The 23,922-nt window shown below is 42.9% G+C and overlaps 2 protein-coding genes across 8 annotated transcripts; both read right to left on the bottom strand.

The window, feature by feature from the left end:
• Positions 1–366: 366 nt before the first annotated feature.
• exoc3l1 (exocyst complex component 3-like 1) lies at positions 367–11,331 on the bottom strand. The gene is given in 16 exon segments (XM_008311639.3): positions 367–1,050; positions 1,484–1,617; positions 1,704–1,859; positions 1,941–2,211; positions 2,742–2,858; positions 2,953–3,047; positions 3,392–3,517; positions 3,659–3,776; positions 4,368–4,438; positions 4,554–4,638; positions 4,640–4,767; positions 4,864–5,063; positions 6,442–6,657; positions 6,764–6,983; positions 7,078–7,253; positions 11,013–11,331. Coding segments are annotated over 16 exon segments (2,343 nt in total). The 5' UTR covers positions 11,056–11,331; the 3' UTR covers positions 367–863.
• A 2,607-nt stretch (positions 11,332–13,938) lies between these two features.
• On the bottom strand, positions 13,939–23,876 carry anln2 (anillin, actin binding protein 2). Of its 7 annotated transcripts, none has more exons than XM_025056101.1 (25): positions 23,520–23,876; positions 23,021–23,117; positions 22,633–22,800; positions 22,401–22,490; positions 22,142–22,317; positions 21,952–22,044; positions 21,594–21,680; positions 21,179–21,263; positions 19,756–20,892; positions 19,038–19,360; positions 18,857–18,951; positions 18,541–18,670; positions 18,223–18,358; positions 17,946–18,134; positions 17,720–17,846; positions 17,532–17,580; positions 17,343–17,396; positions 17,222–17,254; positions 17,050–17,071; positions 16,828–16,937; positions 16,346–16,399; positions 16,024–16,110; positions 15,665–15,772; positions 15,435–15,583; positions 13,939–14,500 (listed from the first exon to the last, which is right to left on the bottom strand). In XM_025056101.1, exons 2-25 carry the CDS (start codon positions 23,109–23,111, stop codon positions 14,338–14,340), a joined length of 3,756 nt encoding a protein of 1,251 aa, XP_024911869.1. In that variant the 5' UTR covers positions 23,112–23,117; positions 23,520–23,876; the 3' UTR covers positions 13,939–14,337. The 7 variants fall into 7 exon arrangements, with proteins under 7 accessions (XP_024911869.1, XP_008309856.1, XP_024911870.1 ...); XM_008311634.3 differs by having other exon boundaries at positions 20,716–20,892; XM_025056102.1 differs by having other exon boundaries at positions 19,756–20,856.
• Positions 23,877–23,922: the final 46 nt, after the last annotated feature.

Here is a 23,922-nt window from a genome sequence, read left to right as displayed (position 1 = left end):
TGCTTGGAACCGAGCTGTTTTACCCGTAATACATATAATAACCAAAACAAGGACCAGCCTAAATCTGTGAAATAATGAAAAAAATAAAAACAAATAATTACATTTCAGCAACTCTCTGGACCCTGAACCTGCAGCGAAAGACATGGACACGGAAAGACAACTGAGAAACAGGAGGTGAAGTGAGGAGGTTTTAAAGACGGTGTTGGTACAGTCGTCCCTCGCCGTATCGCGGTGCGGCTGTCGCGCCCTCAGTGCATCGCAGAGTGTACCCTTGTATTGCAGATTTTTCGCAGGTTTTTGCAGTTTGCGGCTGTCGCGCCCTCAGTGCATCGCGGAGTGTACCCTTGTATTGCGGATTTTTCGCTCTATTTTTCGCAGGTTTTTGCAGTCTATAAAAATTTTAGATTTCCAATATTTGCAATATTTTTGTGATAAAATAAGCATTTTCTAGCCTAAAATGAAAAAAAGAAACTGTAAAAAAAATTAATTTAAAGACATTTTGAAACACAAACATACAGGGTATTGCAAGAAATAACTCGAGATTTGTGTATGTTTTTTTTTGTTATATTTCCCGCTCTACGATGCCTCCTTAAGGGTTCGTAAAGGGTTAATATATATACGTGACTAATATAATAACTATCGCGTCTCTACTTCGCGGTTTGTCACCTATCGCGTGACGTCCTGGAACGTAACCCCCGTGATAGACGAGGGACCACTGTACTCTGTGTGTGAAAGAAACCGCGTCAGCAGCAGAACACTGTATATGTGCAGTATATGTTTGTGTGTTTTCCAGTAGTTCATGTACTGTGACGGTGATCCACCAGGGGGCGAGGTCCAGCCTGAGTTCAGTTGAGTTCCTGTGGTCACGCACACTTGGCGGTGGGCAGACAGAACGCCATGGTGGCGTGAGGCACCAGGATGTCAGTGAAGATGGGTCGGTACCCTGCCGGCAGAGGGGGGGCGCTCTGCTCCAGCAGGTCCAGCACGGAACCTCTGATGTCTCTGGAGACGTCGCCACGGATGTCCATCAGTACGGACACATGCTCCTCACTGAGGGACGGAAGGAGTAAATATGTAGGTATTTGTACAAAAATAATTCATTTACTCTTATATAAACAACACTACTGTATATATGTGAATATACATACATACAGTATATATGTATAAATATTATGTGTATGCATATATGTATTATTTGTGTATGATAAAATATATGATGATATACATCGACATATACTGCATATGTATTTGCATATATATGTATATAAGTATTTGATTATTTTAGAATATACTTCCTTTTTTGCAAATATATTTTGAATTTTTTTGTTTTTGCTGAGTCCTAATGACAAAGTCCAAACAGAAAAATGTCATTTCTACAATACAGCCCATATAATACCCCTAACCATATATTTAACTAACCCTTTCATCAAGTTGCTGCAGTATATGTGGTGAGGTCAAAGGGCAGAGGTCACGGCCTCTTTACCTGATGTCTGGGTATTTAGCAGCCAGTCCAGACACTTCCAGGGTCAGCATGTTTGGGTCTTTGAGCTGGATGAAGTCGGCCAGAACAGGAAGTAAGGCTAAAGGGTTCACCTCAGGTACCGACCCATCACACTCCTACACACACACACACACACACACACACCCCTGACGTCAGTTTGACAGGACAGTGATGCGTCCGTCTGTGGATGTTTTTTTCTCACCGTGCTGTTGAAGACTTCTCTCAGCTGCTGCTCATCCTGAACCATCATCTGGCCGAGCTGCTTCCTGTCGTCCACGCTGCGACACACCAGCCTCTTCTGCATCAGAGCTCTGACGTACTCCACCACCATCATCCACTGAGCCTCCTCCTGCAGACGCTGCAGGGAGGGCAGAGGTAAAGTGTTAACTTTCAGGAGTGCACCCCAGCCGTGGTACTGAACCACCGGTGTAGTCCCGACCTGTTGACAGGGCGGACGGACTCTGCCGTACAGTTCCAGATGCCGCTCCAGGACGAGGCAGAGTTTGGGCGTGGGGTCTCCCTGAACCAGCCAGGTCCGGGTCAGCAGGCCCGGGAGGAGCGGCTTGAGTTCCAACATGAGCTGATCCATCACCAGACGACACGCCCGTCTCACCGCCCGGTCCAGGGCTGCCAGAGGGTTGGGAGGGGTCCGAGAGAACTGTCCTGCAGAGCGGGACGACTGCTGCTGCTGCAGGCTCTCTGTGGACTTCCTTCATCATCCAAAGATAATGAGGACATTTTTCAACATAATACGTACTTTCAGACTCAGATACCAACAGTTCAGACTGGTACCAGCCAACTAGTCCTTTGGGCTACTGAAAAGAGGAAATTACTGACCCATGGCCTCTGGACATAAATGTACCACTGCTGTATTGCTTGAATGATAACAAGCCTCCAGTCACTAGGTGGCAGCAACTCATACAGTGGTTTGTACAGATAAAAGTGTACATGTTATCAGGTTCTTAATAGTATTTCAATTCGTGGGGGTGTGGGTCGGCAGGGACGGGGGTTGTGAAAACATTTCTGTCCCCAAGGGGGGGGCATGACAGAAGATAGAGTTCCATAAAGTCATGTCAGAATTTACTGTAGTAGATTTTTTTGTAATGCTTTGCTGATGACACACTTCTATTCTATGATGGAAATGGCCACATTTTCAGGCTCATATTTAGACAGAAGTCGTCATGATCTATTCTGTTTGGCCTCCGCGGTGGACTGACCCACTGTTCTGGAGTGGACTTACTTGAGGATGATGCAGTTACAGATGGAGGCCAGCAAATAGTGGAGGTAGAACTTGCTTTTGCTGTTGCTCGGATCCCGGCGATGCTCTTTGCCAAACTCCACCAGAGCTTCCCTAAACCTGCAGGTCAAAAAAAGAAAAGAAAAGAAAAGACAGATTAACACTAAAAGATGAGCAGCTGAGAGCACAGGGAGGAGGTCGCAGCGCCGCTCACCGCAGGTTCTCTATCTCATACAATCCCATCTGAATGGTCTGGTCTCGTAAGGATTGGCCGATCATCAGAGCCACGTGAGCGTTCTCCTCCAGCATCTAACAATCAACAACCGCACAAACACTGACGTTCAGAAACCGTCAAAGGATCCAGGCCAGGTTTTGTAGCTGAAGCAGCGAGCCAGGATTTGATTTAGAGGAACAATAAGCAGAGTCTTATAACAAACCGTGTCTTCGGGGAGTGGACGGAGACGGAGACATTAGATTAAACTGGATAAATCTCACTTTGGAGCCTGAACTGTGAGAATCTGTCATATTGACTGCCACTCTGAGTCCACAGTTTGTTTGTTTTTTTGCCAACGTAGGTGAAGTCAAAGGACGGAAGGAGGCCAGTGTGTGTGTGTGTGTGTGTTTTATTAAGCTTCATGTTCCATACTGTCTACCTGTGTGATGATGGTCGGCAGACAGGTGTGGTAGAAGCCTTCATGGTCTGTGTCTGGTTCCTGGTCTCTCTGCCAGTCCTGCAGCTCCACCTGTAGGGCTTTGTGCATCCACTCAGACACACTCTTCTGCAACGGCAACGTAGAAATTCAGCTGATTAGAACCTAGATCTACACTTTGTCAGAGACATCTAGTCAGTGGAGATGAGGTAAGTCAAAAAGTTCCAAGACATGAATGAATCTTCTGTTCTTATCATGTCTTCCACTTACCCGTACACTCTGCACATATTTCCCCTGCAGCTTCTCCAGGCCCTCGGTGGAGATGAGAGGTCCCAGCTCTTCTTTCTCCAGCTCAGCAACCAGCTCTGGTTGACCCATCATGTCTGCACTGCACACAGAAACGACTGTAAGAGCAATTAGACTACTGTGTAATTACTGAAGAAGAGGGATCAGAATTATTAATAGTCATTTGATTGGCCGGCTCCAGGTCCGTACAGGAAGACTTGTTAAGAACCTGGTTTCAGATGCTGCTGCTGTTGTTGTTGTGTTTGTGTTTGTGGTTGTCACCCTGCTGTGTCTGACTAATTGCCTCTTGTGGGAATAATAATTGAATAATAGCTCCATCGGTGGCAAAAAGAAGTTAATGACAGTCTGGGGGGGGGCAACTACAACTATAAAAAACATGATATAACATGAATAAATATTTTCCAGGATATTTGATATCGTGAAGAAGAAGAGTTCACAATCTCAGTCCCTGAGCAGTTCTTGCATATAAAACATGGTGTCAGTTTGGTGAATGGTGAGTTTAAAATCAGGACAAATGTTAACGATAACCTTTGATGACGTACGTAACCGGCAGCTAAATCAGATATAGATTTTTGAGCAATTTCTATTCTATTTTCTATAGTAAAACAGGACTTTATTCTGCAACTTGACCTCACCTGTTGACCTCGACCTCACCTGTTGACCTTGACCTCACCTGTTGTAGATGTGCAGCACCCAGTTGAGCACGGCAAAGATTTCTCCACTCTCCAGGTCCCAGCTGCTGACCTAGGCCACAGACATCACTGACATGTGTATAGATGACACTGATGGGACTAACCTGTGGTTTGGTTTTTTTGTTTTTTCTTTTTTTTACACAGACTTTGATATTCACGCCACTCACCTGCGCCAGGTGGGCGTGTAAACACTGATGACTGGCCCTCAGATAGGCTCCAGTCAGACGATAGTGTGGCGGCACACAGTGCTCGGTGGCGCCCTGTTTCCAGGTCTGTCATGGTAGCGTGTTGTAAAGCAGAGAGGTGTCCTGCCAGACCTGGACCACGTGTGTGCAGGTACGAGACGCTACGGAACCTGGCAGACACCGCTTCCTCCAGTACCTGAGAAGTACAGGAACGTGAGGTTGAAAGGTCAAAGGTCGTGCATTTCAAATGTAGAAAATTCAAAGGAGTTTAAAGGTGAATATGTCCCATGACCTGGAAGAAGCAAACTCTCCAACAGCGAGGTCGTCCAGGGGGCAGAGGTCGGCCGTTGATCCCATTTGTGCTTCTGTCCTCCAGCAGAGCCTGGTCCAGAGCTTCCTCCCGCTCCACGATCCTCACAGCCGACACAAACGGTGTCGGGTTCTGTCGGGCCAGAGCCAGGGCGCTGCTCACTACCGCCCACAGCTCCTTACCTGCAGTGACACGAGGGTGTGTGTGTGTGGAGGGTCGTGTTTATTTCCTTTCTTTAATTCCCCTTGTTTATTATGGGATTAGATTTATGGCTTTTGTTGTGTTCTGATTTAACCATAGTTCCTTTCACCTTCTCAACCAGATGCTAACTATTAGTTAGTATCTGGTTGAGACAAAAAGTCTTCAAACTGATACCTTTTACAATTTATCAATAAAACTAAGGATAAAATTAAAAATTAAAAAAACAGCAAAATCTAGAATGTGCTAATTATTCAGTGGCTTCACAACTGTACTAGAAAAAAAATTATAAATATGTTTTTTAGAATTTCCTTACTAAAATGTTTTGCCATCTTTGATTTTCTATCTCTTAATTTTTCTTACACTATACTATTTTTTTTTTTTACTAAAACTACTGATTTCTTTATGTCTATCAATGCCCCCTTAAAGGCTGGAGGAAAGCATTTTCTCCCTTATTTTTATAAATGTATTATAATGACATTAATAGTTAGTACCAGACAGTACTAACTAATGCTGAGTTCAAATATTTTAGGCCACAGGAGCCGGAAATCAGATGATATCTCTGGCGCCGGCACGTGGCTGCTGGACTGATGTGGCCCCAGAGGTGACGCTGAACAGTTTGTTGGAAGTGACTGTGCTGTAGACTGACTGTCTGAAGGAAGTCTGTAGGATAAGACTGTGTTTGGGAAGAGCCGGTCGCAGACTAATGGAAGCTGGGCTGTTAATGCTGGCTGCAGAGGTCTGCGGTGCAAACGCTGGGCTGTAAGGACATTTAACTGCATTGACTTCACTGTAATCGCAGAAGATCTGTGCTGTTAGCAAGTAAGCTAAAATATTTCATGTTTAAATTTTATTTTTAAACACATCCTGTACAGCCTTGTCTGTTATCCTCTCAGAATACTGCTCATTTTGATGCATCATTTTACCATATTTTCTGGACTATAAGTCACACTTTTTTCATCCTTTAACTGGGTTTGCGACTTATATATTAAAATATATCATTTCACATGTTTGTTATTTTCACACTGACAGCCGCTAGAGGGCACTCTAGCTGGCTGGTGCGACTTTTACTCCGGAGTGCCTTATAGTCTCTCTTGCTGGCTGGTGCGACTTTTACTCCAGAGCCACTTATAGTCTAGGAAAATACAGTAATTTGGGTCAGGAGCCACAGGTTGCACACCCCTGGCCCGGGGGACCCTCATGTAAACCTTTTACCAAGTAACTAAATTTAGCCCAGGAAGGCATGTTGACAAAGGAAAACCATTTTTTGTGGCACAGTTTAGAACAAAATGCTGTGTATTGTATAGTCTTTCCTGCTTTTGACCTAAAATAACACGATGACTATTCTGACGTCATACTCACCCAGGGCGTCCACTAGCTGCCCGACCCCAGAAAAATATTTGGCCACGAGCTCTTTGTCTTCGTTGCTCAGTTCACTTCCAGTCGACCCAGCGGAGCTGCTGTGGAGCTGCCAAAGAATGTCGTCCTGCCACTGCTCCAGATCCATCAGCCGGGCATGGGCTTCGAGGAGTCGCCGGGACTCCACCAGACGCTCCGTCTCCAGTACCATGCTGCGGACTGCAAAAACAAGCCGACAAGTGCCAACACTTTACCCATGAGCTCATAAGTAATGAAAATTAAAATTCAAGAAAAGTTCAAATGCAGCACTGTGCGTGTCTCTCACCAGAGTAAAGCCGAGGTAAGTTGCTGACAGCAGCTAGGAGCTGGCGGTGGTTGACTGAAACCTCCCTCAGCCTCTCCAGGGACTTCACACCTCCTGCGTTCTCAACAGACTCCAGGCCTGTTTTCTTTAAGGCGTGCGACACCTCCTTCAGCTCCACTCTGGCCTCCTGCAGCTGCTCCAGACCCCAGCCCACACCCTCCAGGTAGGACTGGACCATGGACTGGGAGGAAGAAACAGGGCCGAGGATGATGGGATCAAACTGTGTCTTTTTATTACAGTACATGTAGGACAGTGTGTGTGTGTGTGTGTGTCACCTTAAGCCTGGTGTGTATGGAAGCTGTTCTCTGACTCTCTCTCTTCCTGTACTGGCTCAGTCGCTCCAGATGTTCGGGCCGACAGAAAACGCCCGACGCCCATTTCAGTGCTGCACCGCGGGCCAAACACTCGGCCCGCTCCACCTCTGGCCACACCTCAAAGACCGGCACCGTGTCTGTCAAGAGGAGGAGGAAACAAATCAGCTACTATTTCACTTCTTTGAGTTGACTCTCTAACATCCTCACAGCACACCTGTCTTTCCTTCCGTTCTTTGAACGATATATTACCAATAAAATGTTGGCAATCCTACAAATCAGTTTAGTAAAAAAGCGGAAGTTGTCAGTTTTATGTTAGTTAGCTACACGCTAGCTTGAGGAGCAGAGCGGCTTGATAAAAGGCACAAACTGCCAGGTGTACCCTGTTTATGAAGTCGTCGTGCTGAAATTGCAGCTGTCACAGTAGATGCGTTCGGGTACCGTGGGAAACTTGAGAATCCAACACTTCTGACAGTTTACTTGTTGCACGGTTCAGAACAAGTGGTTGAATATATAAAGATAAAAATGGTATTGATGCAGCATTGTTTTTCTTATCTTCCGCCGCTAGCTTAAGTTCTTAGGCCTCACACCTGGAGTGATGCAGGACTCGGTCCAGACTTGACAGGTTGCCCTGCTGTCAGTACCAGAGATTCTGACAGCCCTCCCAGTGGTCATCAGGACAAGAAAACTACATAAGTACAGACAAAGTACAGACCCAGGAATCTCTGAGTGGTTCCAAAGTTCCAAAAATAAAATCAGTTCTAAATGCCTGCCCTCTGGCCTCCATTGAGAGCAGCCTACTGAGGCTGTGGCCGGTTACAGAAATGTTGTGGTCACAGAGCACTGACTGTCTGTACTCAATCAGATTCCAGACACAAAAAAACACCTCCATAAACTACTCAGTCATGTACTGCAGGAGAAGATCCACAACAAGTGCTATAAAATTCACACTCAAGTATTCTGAGCTAACATTTCAATTATTGACGGAGAACAAATAGTTTACTCTGTCGACAATTACATCCACTTTTCAAAACAAACAACTCCTCAAACCTGTTCACATTAGGTTTGAATCACAACATAATATTTTTTTGCAGTAAACAGTGAAATAGCAACAAGGATTTTATCCACATTCTCACCAGCTGACAGTCAGTCAGTGGTAAATCATGGCCGCAGGCCGCTCATGTTTGTCAGATTTTTTGTCTGTGGCTACAATTTTACTTCTCATTGGTGACTTGTGCCAAATTCTATACAAACAACTTTGCTGAAAAATCACATTTTTAATAATCTGTGAAAAATACACACTATGATTATGATTACTTGGCATTACATGGCCTAAGGAAATGAATCTGTGAAAAATACACACTATGATTACTTGGCATTACATGGCCTGCTAAGCTAACAAGGGAAGAAAAAAATAACGATTCATCATCTCCATATTCCAGAGTGTGATTTTATCACAAATATAATGGTGTTTACATTGCTCACATTTAAAGGATTGCTCAGATAAAGAGAAACATCATCAGCGTAGAGGTTTAATCTATTGGTAATTAACGGTCTTGTTCCCTTGGAACCCCTTGTAACTGCAGTTCTTTTACACATTTACATACATAGAACCACGTAAAAGTACAAGGAACTGAATTCTTTAAAACTCCTGGATGAGAATAAGGCTGGAGCTGCTGTGATCATCTGCCAATGAGGTTCAGTTACTCAGCCAGCATCCTTAATTCTACACACTCTGCTGCTCTGCCTGAAAGAACATTTTTTAGAAATAAGACTCGGTGAACTGTAATCAAGTTTGTTCCCAGCTGTCAGGAACAGTTATGTATTATTAATATAATCCATTCCTCACTGCAGCGCTGTCGCCCGTGCCCTCTGTCACTGTCACTGCTCACGGTGGGACTGACCGTCCACAATACCTACAAATACAGATAGTTCTTATCATGCTGAGCAGCAGCATTATCGACGTGCAGGACACAGGATATCCAGCAGGGTCTGCGTCAAACACATCAGCGTGTCCTAATGGAGGGGATACATTTACAGCAGCCAGCAGCCAGGCTCTGCTGTCAGGTAAACACGAGCCGTTTCTGTCACGTGATTGTCGGCTACACGACTCACATGACGATGAGTCCATTTGGATTCCACCGCCTAATTGGACTTAACTGAATAATGAGCTGGTGATGGTGAGTCAGCAGGGAGTTATGTGCTGTGTCGTAGGGGCAGGAGTCCACAGCAGTCTCTGGGGTCCAGGGCACAGATGAGTGTGTTGAGACCCAAGTGGATCACAAGAGGCTGAGCAACACAATGGACGTAGGTCAAGGTCCCTTGGAATATTTTAGAAATTAATGAATGCTTCAATTGGATTAAATAATTTGTGATTTCAATTTATATCACTTTCTCACAATGACTTTATCACAATGGATATGAAAATTGAGGCAATTACAATTAGTTTAATTTCAGCACAGCAATTGTATGTGATTCACATTGACCTGAGATCACAGCACTGTGATTCAGCAGCTTTGAATTTGAAGTCATCCGAGGAGCAGGAATTTGTTTGTTTTTTTTTGTTTTTACACTTCAGAGTGTATTATGTTCTAAGGTCTGTATTTTGATATTGTAATTAGCGCAGAGGGTTTCCATATTGATATGAATCAGTGTGTATGTGTGTTGTGAATTTTAAAAATGTCAAATTAGCATGAGCGTAGCTGCTCCGCTGAAACTAAATCAAAGACTTCAGCACCTGCAGCAGCTCTGTAACTGTAAACCCTGGTGAGGGTCAGGAAGACGACTGCTGCTGCTGCTGCTGCTGCTGCTGTCACAGCACAGAGGAAAACCACAGCTGCTCAAAGGACGGAGAGCAGTCCCTCACTGATCATCCTGGGGAGTTCTCTAGCCCCAAGGGCAAGGGTGGGGTGACTGGATGCAATGACCTCTGACTTTCAGTAGCATTTCAAACATGTAGAGGAAACATTCGTAAAAACATCGATTTCCGCACTTCCTGTTTTATTTTGATAGTCTCGTTTCCAGCGTCTTTACTTCCTGTCCTGTGTTTCTCGCCTCCTTAATTACCTGCGGCTGCTCCAACTCGTCTGTGTTTCTCGCCTCCTTAATTACCTGCCGCTGCTCCAACTCGTCACACCTGACAGCGATTTCACTTGATTTAAGTATTTTAAGTTAATCTTTGTGTAGTTTCATTTTCATGCATTTGAATCTGAGGTTTTTTTTACATATTTCCAACCATTTTCTAGACTTTTCCATAGTTTCTATGATTAATATTGAAGTGATTCTTTTTTTAAACCAACTTTGTTTTAAGTACATTTGAATTTTATTCCACCTTATTTAGATTTTAGCTCAAAATCAAACTTCCAGTTTTCCTAAAGGAGCTCTTTAGCAAAATATGTTTGGGGTTGAAATGCTGAAATTGACCTTGCTCAGCTCCGTAAAACCTTTAATATAAAGTACATTTGAACATCATCAGCAAGCATCACACACCACGAACCTTGTGGCAACAGCTACTTCAGTCACAGGAGCTAAAAGTTTAAACATTCAGAGAGACTCACAGCTCGTGTCTGTTTGGTCGTATCTTTAAGGATTGGACGCAGTCCAGTCTGTTTGTTTGTGGAAGTGGAGCAGGAAGGAACCTCCGTTTCAGCCAGGGTGGATGACACTGACTTCAGCGTGTAACCCAGAGCCAGTGCAGCTCCACACAAGAGTCATCAACAACTGAACACGACAGAACATCACTCTGTCCATCACCTGACTCCAGTGGACGGCCATGAGTTCATTCATTTCTATGACAGTGAAGCCAAGTCACTGACCAGACCAGACTGAGGTGACTTCAGTGGGTATCTGTCATTAAAGTGTGTGTGTGTCTGTGTGTGTGTGTGTGTGTGTGTGATTACCTCTCGGTTTGTCACCACCATTCTTCTGATCTCCTGCTGACATTGAAGTTCACTTCTCAGCTGCCCATCCACCAGGACGAGTCTCCCTTTCCCTGAGGTGCAGAGGGCACTGGACGTGCCCGGGGTGCGACACTGGCAGAAGAGGGTGAAGGAGGAGAAAGGAGGGTGGAGGATTGAGGGCACAAATCCATTCTAGTGACGGCGTTCCCTCTTTTTCCTCACTCACACACACACACACACACTCTCTCACCCCAGACACATCCTCTGCTGTGAGGCCAGCAGGAAAGGGTGGGAGCTGAGGAGGAGGGAGGCGGGGGAGGGAGGTAGAGAGCGGGTGGTCAGTGGAGGAGAGGGAAGAGACTAATGCAGGAGGGGGAAATGGGAGGAGAGAACGGAGCAGAGAGAGGGAGGGAGGGAGGGAGGGAGGGAGCAGGGAGATGTGCTGCGTTCAGGAACAGATGGTAAATAAAACACTGAGTGAAGGTGGACGCTGTGGACTGAGAGTCTGTCCAACCATGGACACCATCAGATGTTTAAATTATTCACAGCCACTGAGCTCACATGTCAATTTATTGATTTTTACTTCATTGACAACTGGGGAGGCTGCTCCTGACGACCATGTGACGCTGCGGAAGGCTCTGGAAACATCTTTGGAAAACAGTTTTCCAAGAAGGAAAAAATATATCTACACTGAACTAAGTCGTACTTCCCCAGAGACAAGACAAAGTTAATTTAGAAAACCTTATATGTTCAATGATATAAAAGGATAAAAAGTACAAAAAACTAGGGAGAAGAAAAGGAGAAACGAAGAATTAGTGGCATAATAATGTAAAAGGGAATTGTGCAAACGATCTCCTAGAAGTAAAGTTACAAAACACTCTGATTAACACAATTTATGTTTGAACATAATGAGACATCAAATAAAATTTTAATTAAAAAATAGTTATAAAAATAAATGCTCAATTTCAACTAAAATGAAGAAATTACAGTTTGGGAAATTAGTTCATTAGCAGATTAATTGGTAGCAGAGATTTGGATCCTAGAAGTATCGACCAAAGGCTGATTTATTACTATTACTAGGCCATTACCAGATCAATATTTTTTTTCAGGAAAAATAATGGTTTTAAGCACTTATACTAAAGTCAGAAAATGTTTTTCATTAATTATATCATTGCCAAAATTACAGATGTTATATTTTAGTATTTATTCTGGGAAGTGGATTTTTAAAAACTGAATCTGATCGAATCAAGATGAATCAAAGATGGACTAAAACAAGAGAAGAAGACAGACCAAACCAACCAGAGGTTGAGCCTAATGGTTCATTTCAGGGTGAAGTGGCCCTGACGGTCCTTGAAGTCTTCAGAGAGTCTGACAATCTCCCCGTTGACTCATGATCATAAACCAATAAAGGCCTTTACAGGAAGACGGCATGTATAATGCATAAGTCATTTACCTACAATGTGCTGTGAAGGGAGAAAACAGCATGTAGCCAAGAGCTAATGGAGCTCATGGCCACCACCCCTCCGCTGCCAGGCACTTCTAGAAGTGTCTCACATCGTACGTAATCAAGTGTGTCCAATGTCTGTCCTGAGGCCCAGTCGTGGCACTTGGACTGGCCCTCTGTGGCCTCAGTGTTTACAGTTAAAATATTTTATATCAGCTCATCACCAGAGCAGGAAATGACCTCAAGCTGTTGGTGTTTTTGATGTCAAACCAAATTTGGATCCAACGATCAGTGTCCTATAACCAATAAGAAGACTTTGTTTATGTGAACTGCTGGAGTCCTTACACACACACACACACACACACACCGTCCTCTGCTGTGGTCTTAGGCAATATAAAAATGTGCGAGTGGTATTTAAAAACAAACTTCAGAAAGAGTGACTTCTGAGATGTTTGTGTAGCTCTTGTTATCTTTGGTCAAACGTCACAGAAAGACACCAGGGCCACCAGGGGGCAGTAGAAGAAGAACAACATTGATCCACTGACTTTTTTACAATATAAATATACATATAAATATAAATTATATATAGAACCAACATATATGAAACTATACTATAAAGAGACTACAATTTCAAAACATCTGTGTTTTCTAATTTTTTTTTACCCAAATCATGCAGTGAATTTCAATTTGTTACATAAATCTCTCACAGTCTAAGAGAGTGTGCCACCGCCCAGTACTGTTACGGTGACAAAATCGCCGTAACAGCTGGCATCGAAGTCAACACGTGGTGTCCCAGGAAACAACATCAACCGCCCTCCTCCCCTTGTTGTTGTCATCACCTTAAACACCATAACATCCAGCCGTGTCTCCACCCAGAGGAGCTCAGGGACGAACAGGATGTCTAATTCTAGACTACTTCCTGAATGACATTCCTGACCTGAGCTGGTTTCCTGCCAGACTCTGTGCAGCAGCAGCCTATGTAGAGAGCGTCTCCACCATTAATTCCTACGTTATTCTGCCGTGTGTAAATGTAAAGGAGGAAGACGTTGGTGGAGGACGTGGGAATGAGACGTAAAATCCATCGAGTGAAAACCGAGTCGTAGCCAGTTTAATTTTATTGATAGCTCCCATTAAGTGCATAGAGTGAGACTTCACATGAACACCACTTCACAGAGTTGACAGACTGAAAGGAGAAAACACAGAAAAACAACAGGACATGACATTTAAAACGACAACAGTCATTGTTGCAGCATCACTGCAGTCCCATCACCTGTTCTCACATCGTATGTAGGTCATGTGGCGTCGTCATGTGTGCACTAACATAAGGACATGGGGGTTAGGGTTAGAGTTAGGGCAGGTTAGATGAACCCTCCTCCTTCAGTGTTATTGTACGTCTATACTCCATCTCTCTCTCCTTCCAGTTTAACTGATACAAATACAACATGGATCTAAATGTCACGTAGTGTAATTCACACAAAATATATATTTAAGTCACGATATTTAATAGACTTTTTCCCATTACCTTCTGAAAGTGACTATACCAGTGCCGACGACGGCTGAAGCAGCTGATTGCCATTGTAAAAAAAAAAAACTGAAATAAAAACTGATTTCCACGAAATCAAGAAATCCTGAAAAACTAAAAAAAAAAGTGGCAACTGTAGCTTATCAAATAAAAGGAAAAAACCAACAGGACTGATTGGATTCAGGTTAAAAAAAATAAACTCAAACTCTCCCAACATTTATCCCTTATCTGAATTCACCTCGTCATACAATCTTCATTTGGCAGCTTGACTATAACGCTATAACAGAGGCAGCCAATCACAGGCCTCTCCAACACTGTAAGAATTAGATTTAAATCTGTGAGTCAGTTTGGTCACGGAATCACAGAATGCTCTCTCTCAGGTTCCCGCTGCTGGTGTTCGACTGCTGACTGTCAGTCTGAGCAGCCGGGGTTCTGTTCCAGGTTTGATAGTCCAAAAGACACTGGTTCAGCTTTTCCATCCAGTCAAGTTTTTCTTCTTTGGTGTCAGCAGAGAACCAGCACCTGAGCAAAAAAAAAAAGATGACATCAATTGGCACCGAGTTTTACGCCTCTTTTTTTGTTGTTGTTTTTACAAATTTTGCTATCAGTTAAAAGAAATACCCAGATGTAATACACAAAATTTTCCTTTATTTTTTTTTTTTAGATTTTTTGTGCCAATGTGGGTCACCTTGTATGCAGCACAGGGGCATGAAAGCCAGAGAACACACTGCTTTTGTGTTGTTTATTTCTGTAAACAGGTTGATTTATCATTAGCTCTCCAGAGGTTGCAAGGCTGAGCTGCATTTAGAGCACCCTCTGCTGGAGCCTATGTGCATCCCACTAAATGTCTTTCCCTTTGGAAATGCCTTAAGTTTGGAGCCAAAAGTTAACTTTGTCATTTGAACCAACATTTTAAATATTAGTTTATGTTAAAGTGAGTTTTAATTTCATATTATAAATGATGTTTCTTTCAGATGGAATAACAAGCAAGTAAATTACAAAATTACCGTACACTAAAACGATTTATTTTTGGAGCTATCCCTCTCTGGTTTAAAGTGGAACTGCACTTGGGGATACGTTTTGGGATTGAAAAAAATGAAAAATGAGAGTCTCTTTCTACAGAGCCATTAGACACAGGTTCTGCATTACAGAAACTTACTCAAAGTTGCAATAAAAGCTAAAATTCAAAAAGAAGTCCCAGCAAATTCATCACAACAGTGAAAACTGTATTCAGGAGTATTCCATTAATACTATGTGAAGTGAGGTCTGTTGCCAAAACTAAAATTGGCAGCGTGAACCTCATCAATCAACAGTCAGCACTGACGTATGGAGAGTGGATTAATAACAATCCATTAACACCAGGAACAAAATTCATTTCAGCAATAAATCAATTCATCATTCCCACACTTCTGGAGGCCCTCGATGTTTTTCCAGGAAATGTTTTATTGTCACTTACTTGGCTAAGGCTTCCTGGCTCTCATCCTGCTGCTGATGAGGAACGTTGTTGACCAACTCAAAGGTGAAAGGTCGAGCACACGAGTCCCTCTTGACGGGTCTGACACACTGACTGAGGGAGCCGGACAAAGAGATGGAGCCCTCTGCACTCTGAAAGATAAAAATAAAACAGCAGAATAAGAAATAATTGGAGACTGAGCTCAATCCTCCGCTCGGCCTCCACAGTCATACCTTGGTTTCTTTATCGTTAGGGTGGTTCCAGTAATACAAGCTGCATTCCTCCAGGACAAAATATCTGCGATGCCACACCCCGTATCCACTGATCAACTCAAACATCGTCTGTGGAACAGGGGGATAAAACAGAGGCTCATTGGTCCACAACACTGAGTCAGTTTAGCTCATGTGAAAGTTCCTGAAGATTTGACTTATATATAAAGTCGACACAATGAAAAGACATCCCTGTGTATTAAACACAAATTAGCAGAGTAACTGGTTCATTTTAGATTAAAAATAAATACTGATAAAAGCCCTTTTTTGTGTAAAGTATAAATGTTTTCATTTTCATAGAAGAAAGACCAGAAATCACTGACCAGGAATCCTTGGTGCTGCACATTGGAGTGACCCTGGCTGTCCAACCGCAAATAGATGTTGCCCTCTAGAGGAGAGAGAAAGGGCACCTACAGCAGGGAGAAGAGCAGCACGCCCTGTTAGAATGATGTCATGTTCAAAACCCAGGGGAAAAAAACTGCTCTAACTACTGGAGCCATACAACAACAAGAACATAACTGACTTTTCCTTTTTAGCTAAATTATAAAAGTGCTTGAAAATAGGTGCAACAAAGGCTGAAGGAAATGTGAGAGGGTGAAGGTGTCAGTGTTGGTTGAAAAAAAAAAGAAAAAAGAGAGTGAAAACCTTTTCCTGAAACTCATCTCCCAGCAGTCTCCTGATTTTGCCTTCAAGTTTCATCTGAGTGGAGGAAGTTCAACGGGAGGGACGGAGGGAGAGAAAGGACAGGGGGAGGGAGACAGACACGTTACATCACCAGTGAACCCACCCAGGTGTATTAGGTTCAGAGCAGAAGAATACAGTGGATGCCAAAAGGAGCAGAGCCAAGTGACTGTCGTTATAGGATTTGAGCTGAAAACATGTTTCTTCAAAACATTCACATTTTCCCTGAAACATTTTTGAATCGAAGTTTCACAGATGAGTTCATTTGGTTCATTAAGGTAACATTTAATTCAAAGTTTTTGTTAAAATATTTGCTTTGGTTCATTAAGGTAACATTTAATTCAAATGTAATGTGTTTTTTTAATGTTTTGGTTAAAATATTTGCTTTAAAAAATTCAGCAGACCCAATCTTTTTCATTCACACACTTTTCTTTTTATATCATTACCTTATCCAGAGGAAACTTGCTGTGCCCCAGTGAGGTCAGGGTCAGCTTATGGGAGCCCACCAGACAAAAGTTGCTGGAGCGTCTGGTGTTGAGTGCAGGCAGTGTAGCAGCTGAAAGAGAGAGAAAGTAAGTCGAGAAATAAATCTCATTAGAGACGTGAACCTCTAAAAGCCAGAATTATCTTTAAGCACTTTTGTAAACATATTTATGATCTGGACTTACTTGTCAGAGTGTTACTGGATCTCTGTGGGGGAAAAAAACAAATTAAAAAGATTTAAATCGTACAATACAACACATACATACATCAATGATGAAATTAAAAAGATTTAAATCGTACAATATAACACATACATCAATGATAGTATTTGGATATTAGATAAATATCTATACTCACTGTAATGGTGTTTAGTAACTTTCTTGGCGTAACCTGAGTGTGTGGAAAAAGTCAGACTGATGATCTGAAAATCTGTTCATACTCAAATGGATTAGAGTCTGAGAGAATTGATTCCACTTACCCGTGACTTGGTGGTGCCGCGGTCGGTGCTGCAGTTTCCACCTGAAGTGTGGGACTGGATGGGACAATGATAGGTTTGTTATGAAGGAGTCAAAATACAAGTACATGCACCGATGTTGGCACTAGGGCTCCCTCTAGTGAGAAAATGTATCTAAATAATTAACAATGACAACATCAATGTAAGTCTTACCAGACTGTAGACTTCCACATCGATCTCAAATGATGAGCGGATGTCCTTCCTGCAACACAAAGAGAAAAGTTGTCATTTTAATTCAACATAACACTCTATAACAAAACCAACTTCATAGAGACACCTCCAGTTCTGTAACCTGAAGCAATAATTTAAAAAAAAAAATCATTAGCTGAAGCGCTGCTTACAGAGTGACAGATGTGGGGAAGGAGATAGTGTCTCCATTCTGAGCATCAGCAGCTGTGGCCAGTGGGGTGGCGATGATGTTGCAGGGCCCGTAGCGGATCAGGATGAAGAAGTAGTGACTCGGTCGACCTGAGCATTAAACATGTTCATTTTAAATGAAGATTAACAAAACTGCATTCCAACAACAAACAGTTTTAACTGTTGTTGTGTTGTTGTTGTTGTTGTTACCTGTCCGGCTGTGGGAGGAACAGACAAATTCAACCTTCAGTGGCAGCTGGATGTTAGTGATGCTGACAGTCCCTCTGCAGGGCTGCTGGGAAACCTGCTCTTCGTCATTTCCTGCTGCTTCTCCAGACTCTAAGTTTCTCTCCTGTCTCAGTCTGGAAACCTCTGCCAGCAGAGCTGAGCGTTTCTCACCTGTCAACCACAATGATAGAGAATCAATGTAGAAAACACAGCAGAGATTACGTACACAGATGAGGGATAAGTCCTGGAGACCACGTACAAGACACCAGCAGAAGTTTTTCTGCCTCAGCCTCCTCCAGTGAGCCTCGCCCGTGCTCCTCATCAGTGCAGCAGCTGAGAGCCTGCAGGGTCTGGTTGATCACAGTCTGCAGCTTCCCTGCCTCCTCATTAAGAGCCTGCTCACACAGAGACCAACATTATTAGGTTGGAACAAATATTCTCTACAAGTTTTGAAGCAGCCGCAGAACATGCTCACTGTCATCAGGCTGCTGAAAAGGGTCAAAGTTTACCGTCTGTGAGGAATCATTGAACAGTGAATTGTCTGATGAGCTTCACACACACAAACACACACACACACCGTGATTCTCTCCTTGGTGTTGACAGAACGTTGAGGCTGCGTCTTATCTGGAGCTCGCCTCTGTACGCCGGGTGTGGCGCTCTGAGCGGTGGGCATCTTACACTGTCTTTGTGTGCGATAGGCATCCACACTGTCAACACAACAAATTACCAACATATCACATAATATATCTTCATAAGTGATCCATCCATTATTCCTGTGCTCTATCATGTCAAAAATATTTTCCCACCACAGGTTATTTATTACCAAGAATTTAATCTGGAATTTTTCCAAACAGAACTCACAGACATGACTGTGAAGATGATTTGATCTGTACCTGTAGAGAGGAGCAGATTCAACAGGAGGGGCGGGGTTTTCTTCAGGAGTCAGGAGCAGAGATGGAGGATTTGATTCCTGGCTGGCTGCTAACCGCTGTTGGTGAAACACAGAACATTCATTTACATTTTCCCCCATATTCTCTCTACCTGTTACACCATGCTGTAACCAACTTATTTTACCAGCGGGGTGACCACGGCCTCCACAGACTTGCTCAGAGGTGAGAGAATGCCGCTGGGAGGGAAAGTGAGTAGCTCGTCTCCGTTGCCCTCCTCACACTCCTCTTTGGCCTCGCCCTCTTCTTCGCTTGGCTCCTTCTCAAAATCAGTGTCCATTTTGTCTTTGTCTCCCATGCACGCACCTATGCCACTATCACCGTCCTCCGCGTCCTCATCTCCTCCCCGTCTCTGGTCCTCCATCCTGCCAGCGTATTCTAGCACCTCCTCGAACATCTGATCGATGATTTCATTAGTGTTGGTGTCGTCATGAGAGCTCAGTTCAACATCTGAAACACAAAAACTCACACATTACTTTCAGTTGCGGAAATAAAGCAACAGTTGTGAAAGGGTGAATGAGAAAAATAGTACCGAAGAGATATCGCCAGTATTTATACCATATTTCCATTGTGCTCTCGCCCAGTTTCACATGCATCCATGAGTCGAAATGTATTTATCAAACACTCGTTCTATTGCCAAGGACAGTAAAGGCACCATGTGTCTCATATACATATATACACAAATAAATTACATACTGTTTATCGATATATGTATATATGTGCTCCTATACACATACATACAATTATAATACATAGAGGATTTCTGTGCCACCATTTCTACCATCTTGGTCCACCAGCCCTGATGCAGCCCAGTGCTCACATGTCGGTCTTATTTCTGTCCTTACCTGACAGGCTCGTCTCTGCTCTGGGCTCCTCAGAGGTGCTGGCCTGACACAGGCCTGAACCACTGATCAGTTCAGGCTCCAGCATGAAAGTAACTTTCTTGGAGTTCTCTCCCTCCTCTGCTTTGCAACTTTCTACTAACAAATCATCTGAGCAATCACATTTCTTATCAATTCCTTCTGCCACTGTGTCTGTCACTTCTGACTTTGTCAGACAAAGAGATGGATCATCACAAATGTCTATTAGATTATCTGTTGTTGGATGCACTGTGTCTCCAGTATTTTTCTGAAGATCTAGTTCAACTGTCGGGGTTTCGTCTGGAGTCTCATCTACAGTGAGACATCTTGACATCTCCTCTTCTCTGCTGTGTGAAGACAGATCTGTCTGTTTCTCATCATCGGTAAATGTCTGCGTATCTTCTGACTGTTCACAACATTTGTCATTCTCCACAGTGCATCCTTCTATGTCCTTCTGATCTGGTGATACTGTAACATTACTATCATCTCCATTAATCATGTCCTGATTACATCCATTACAGGACTCTGTGGTTACCTGCTCTCTACATAGTGAAGAATCTTTCGGTACCTCACAAGAACTAGGGATCTCAGTTGAAACGTCACCCAAGTAAGATTCCATGCTCTGGACTACAGACACTTGACTCTGATCTAAAACACTGACTTCTTCCTCTCCTTTCTCCTCTCTCCCTACAGCTAATTCTTCCACCTCTTCCTCTTCTGATACAACGGACTCTTCATGCCTCACGTAATTGGGATACCTCCACATCTTTAACTCCTCATCCGTTGACGGCTCGATCATCTCCTCGTCACATGAAGAACTGTCCATCTGATGGTCACTATCTTCAAATAAATCGATCTCTCCACTGGTGTCTTTTTTGTTCAACTTGTCAGTGGGGGTTAACTCTAGCAGTCTGGCCTCCTCGACTGACACTTTCTGATCCTCACCAAAAGACAACTTGACTACAGTCTCTGGTTGTTGTTGTTGTTGAGACACAAGCATTTTTTCTTCATTTTGGACCAAAACACTGTGATCTTTGTCCTCCTCAACTCCTTCCTTCCACAGCATCCGCAGCTGACCTACAGACACTGATGGGGCTTCAGGGTCAGGAGCTGCTCTCCCACCTGTTGACACATCAGTCTCATACACTTTGAACTAAATGTTTAAATGTATCAAACTATTTAAATTTGTGATGAGACATGCATAGAGCATGAGAAAAAAAAGCATTATTACAAAATACCTAATTAGGCAATTATAATGATAAAGCAGATTTGACAACTTTTCCATCATGAAGAGAAGTATCATTTAGCCAGTGGTTCCCAAAGTGGGGGGCAGGTACCCTAAGAGGTACAGCAATAGTTGTGAATGTGTGTTTTTCATAGGTGACCAAAATATGATGTCAAGTCTTACCTATTGTAACTGTCTGTGAATGATCAGCCACTGAAGATAAAGTCTCAGTGAAGCTTCCATCTCTGATCTCTGCTTCACTCTCAGCCTGCAAACACAACAAAAGAGAGAAAAAGTTTTGTCATATAGTTTTTCCATTTTCAAATTATGAAATTCTATAAAAACGAGGCAAGAATAGAGTCGAAAATAAGAAGGAGAGAACATGTGCAGCCCAAAAAATATTCCGTACACACCCTGGGGAAAAAAACAGCCCACTACTCCAGAAAACCACCACAGTGTTGCACTGCATCCTCCTTAAAAATGTCAGCTTTATCTGAAGGCTGGTGTCACTTAAACTGAAGTATCATTTTAAGATACAGTACAACCTACAATACTGCCCATGTGCACCACAATTTCTTTTTATCAACACCTGACTCACATCCAAGGGCTGTACAGGAGGCCACTGAACTCTCCTTCTAGATCTAGGAACCGATGAGGGAGATGAAGAACCAGGAGGAGTCCTAACCTGCTCATGTTCACAAAATCAAGAATATAATAAGAGATAGTAATTCTTGTAATTCTTGGAAAACCAAATCCAGAAAACTGTTCATAGTAAAGGTAATATAACGACACATTCGGGAGTTTTACATTTATTGTGTGTATTCTAGATGGACAATTAATACAAAAAAATAAAATATTGTACAAAGATTTCAAGAAAAAAAAAAAAAAATTGTACAAAGATTTCAAGAAGTCCAGAACCAACACGGGGTGAGGCAAAAAAATAAAACGAAGCCCACCTGCGTCACTGAGGAATCAGAACTGCTCCTCTTCAGCCAGGCGTTCTCACTGATTGGTTGGAATTGCAACTTGCTCAATTCCTGCTCCCGTTCCTAATGATAACAGATAAAACAATAAAAACGACTTTACTTTGTCTTTCGGGTTTTTAATATATCTATACAAGTGGACCTGGACAATGATTTTCCCCACCTGTCGCATACGAGAAGCCTGCTTGGAGCTCGGTGTGGTGTCGCCCTGGAGTTTCTGATGGATGTCAGATACAAAGTTGGAGCGAGTTCGAGAGCAGCTTGCAGAATTTTGCGTGGGACTAGGCTCAAACACCGGTACTTTAAATCGCTCAAGTCGCTGGTTGAACTCCGTCTCACCTGGTTTGAAAAAAAAACACACAATTTCTGTGATTTAAACGTACAAAACGATTTATTATATATTAGTATTGAATCATACTCACCAAGAAGGTGCGCCTTGACATCCTGGTCATGAATGCTAGTTATGCTGTCACTACCTGGGTCTGACAGGCACCTCTGGGTGGGTGGAGCTCCTAAAACATCACATGCTGTTAGGAGGCTATAAAGATAACATCTAATACTAAGAACAGCCCAAAAAAACCTGGTAAAAAGTGAACACACAGAAACTAAAACCTTCAAAAGTTTGTTTAGAACCATTGTTCAAGTGTTTCCTACCCTCTCTTCTCTGGGTGAGCTGTTGGACTCGCGAGAAGATCGAGGGAACTATTGGTGTATCCGCCTTAATCCCGAGCTCAGCGATGCGCCCCGAATTGGATGGTTTAGGGCTTTGGTTCTCAACACCTGGCGCCTCAAGACGTCTCCGTTTCTGGCCATCATTTATCTCTGAGACGTACAAGGGGAAAATGCATAGAGATGACCACACGTGCAATTTGCAGATATTAACACCTACAAATACTGTTTTCATTAGGAGATAATCATAATGTTCTAATTTTGTTAATATTTTTAACGGTAAAGGAATGTATTTAAACTGCAGAAAACTAAAACACCACGGAAGAGATTCAGTTCATTTCACAAACGTATTGGCAAAGTAAAGAAAACTAACCTGACGTGACGACGTTGTCTTCAGAATCTGACAGAGGAGCTCTCTGTCTCTTCATGCTGAGGTTACCACTGTTGTCCTGGCCAGCCTCCATACTGAGCTGAAATCACAACCACATTGCGGATATAGCATGTGTTTTTAAAGTAAATGACGAGCAAAATGGGTCATATTTTTCATTTACATGTCACAAACTTCTGTCCAAGGCCGCATCTGGTGACAAACGACTAAAAATAACTTAAACAGCAAGGTCGTTTCGACAGCATTCCACGTTACACGAAAAGCGACAACAATAAAATGTTACTTAAAACCACATTCACAGCTAGCACAATTAATTACCGTGAAGCTGTGACAACCTTATAACTTGATATATACTTAATATAACGTAAAGTATGGTTAGTACCCTTGCATTTCAATTTACTCTAAGCTAATTTGGCTACCTTACACATAAGCTTTCAAAATAAAATGTATTGCCACAAAAACTGAAAGTAATGTGTGGTCTTACCCGAGAAGAAAGCCCGCACGGACTTAGTGTTGCAATAAATTGAATCTAACTGACAGAAAGTCGGAAATACTTTTCTTGTTGTTCTGCTCTTTCAGTCTCCTCCTCTAATTTTGAATTTCAGCGCGTCCACTGACGTTTGTCTGTTCCTTTTGCCTGTTTTACGGCGGTTGGTATTCACGATTTTGTCACGTTATCAACGGTATCGTTTTGCATCAAAATCTATTTTATAATCTCAAACAGAGACACAGGTCCATGAACACTCAACCGGGCCATGAAATGATAATTCTGTAAAAATTCTCACGCTTTCTCGTACTTTTCGTAAATTTACTGGCGCAGCTTTTCTGCTCTTTACGGCACTAACTGCAGGCCAATCAAATTGGGCTAAATTGTCAGTTGACCACCA

This window comes from Cynoglossus semilaevis, chromosome 6 (genome assembly GCF_000523025.1).
Source record: "Cynoglossus semilaevis isolate Cse_v1.0 chromosome 6, Cse_v1.0, whole genome shotgun sequence".
NCBI lineage: Eukaryota > Metazoa > Chordata > Actinopteri > Pleuronectiformes > Cynoglossidae > Cynoglossus > Cynoglossus semilaevis.
The sequence above is the reverse complement of the archived record's forward strand: the minus strand, read 5'-3'. Positions and strand labels throughout refer to the sequence as shown.

Bases quoted from the DNA above. Each gene is read 5' to 3' on its own strand.
- anln2 (XM_025056101.1), bottom strand. From the start codon at position 23,111: ATGGAGGCTGGCCAGGACAACAGTGGTAACCTCAGCATGAAGAGACAG. The intron at 21,264-21,593 runs GTGAGTCAGGTG...TTGTGTTTGCAG, and splicing joins CTCCTGTACAGCCCTTGGAT to GCTGAGAGTGAAGCAGAGAT. The intron at 17,072-17,221 runs GTGAGTATAGAT...TTTCCCCCACAG, and splicing joins AGTTACTAAACACCATTACA to AGATCCAGTAACACTCTGAC.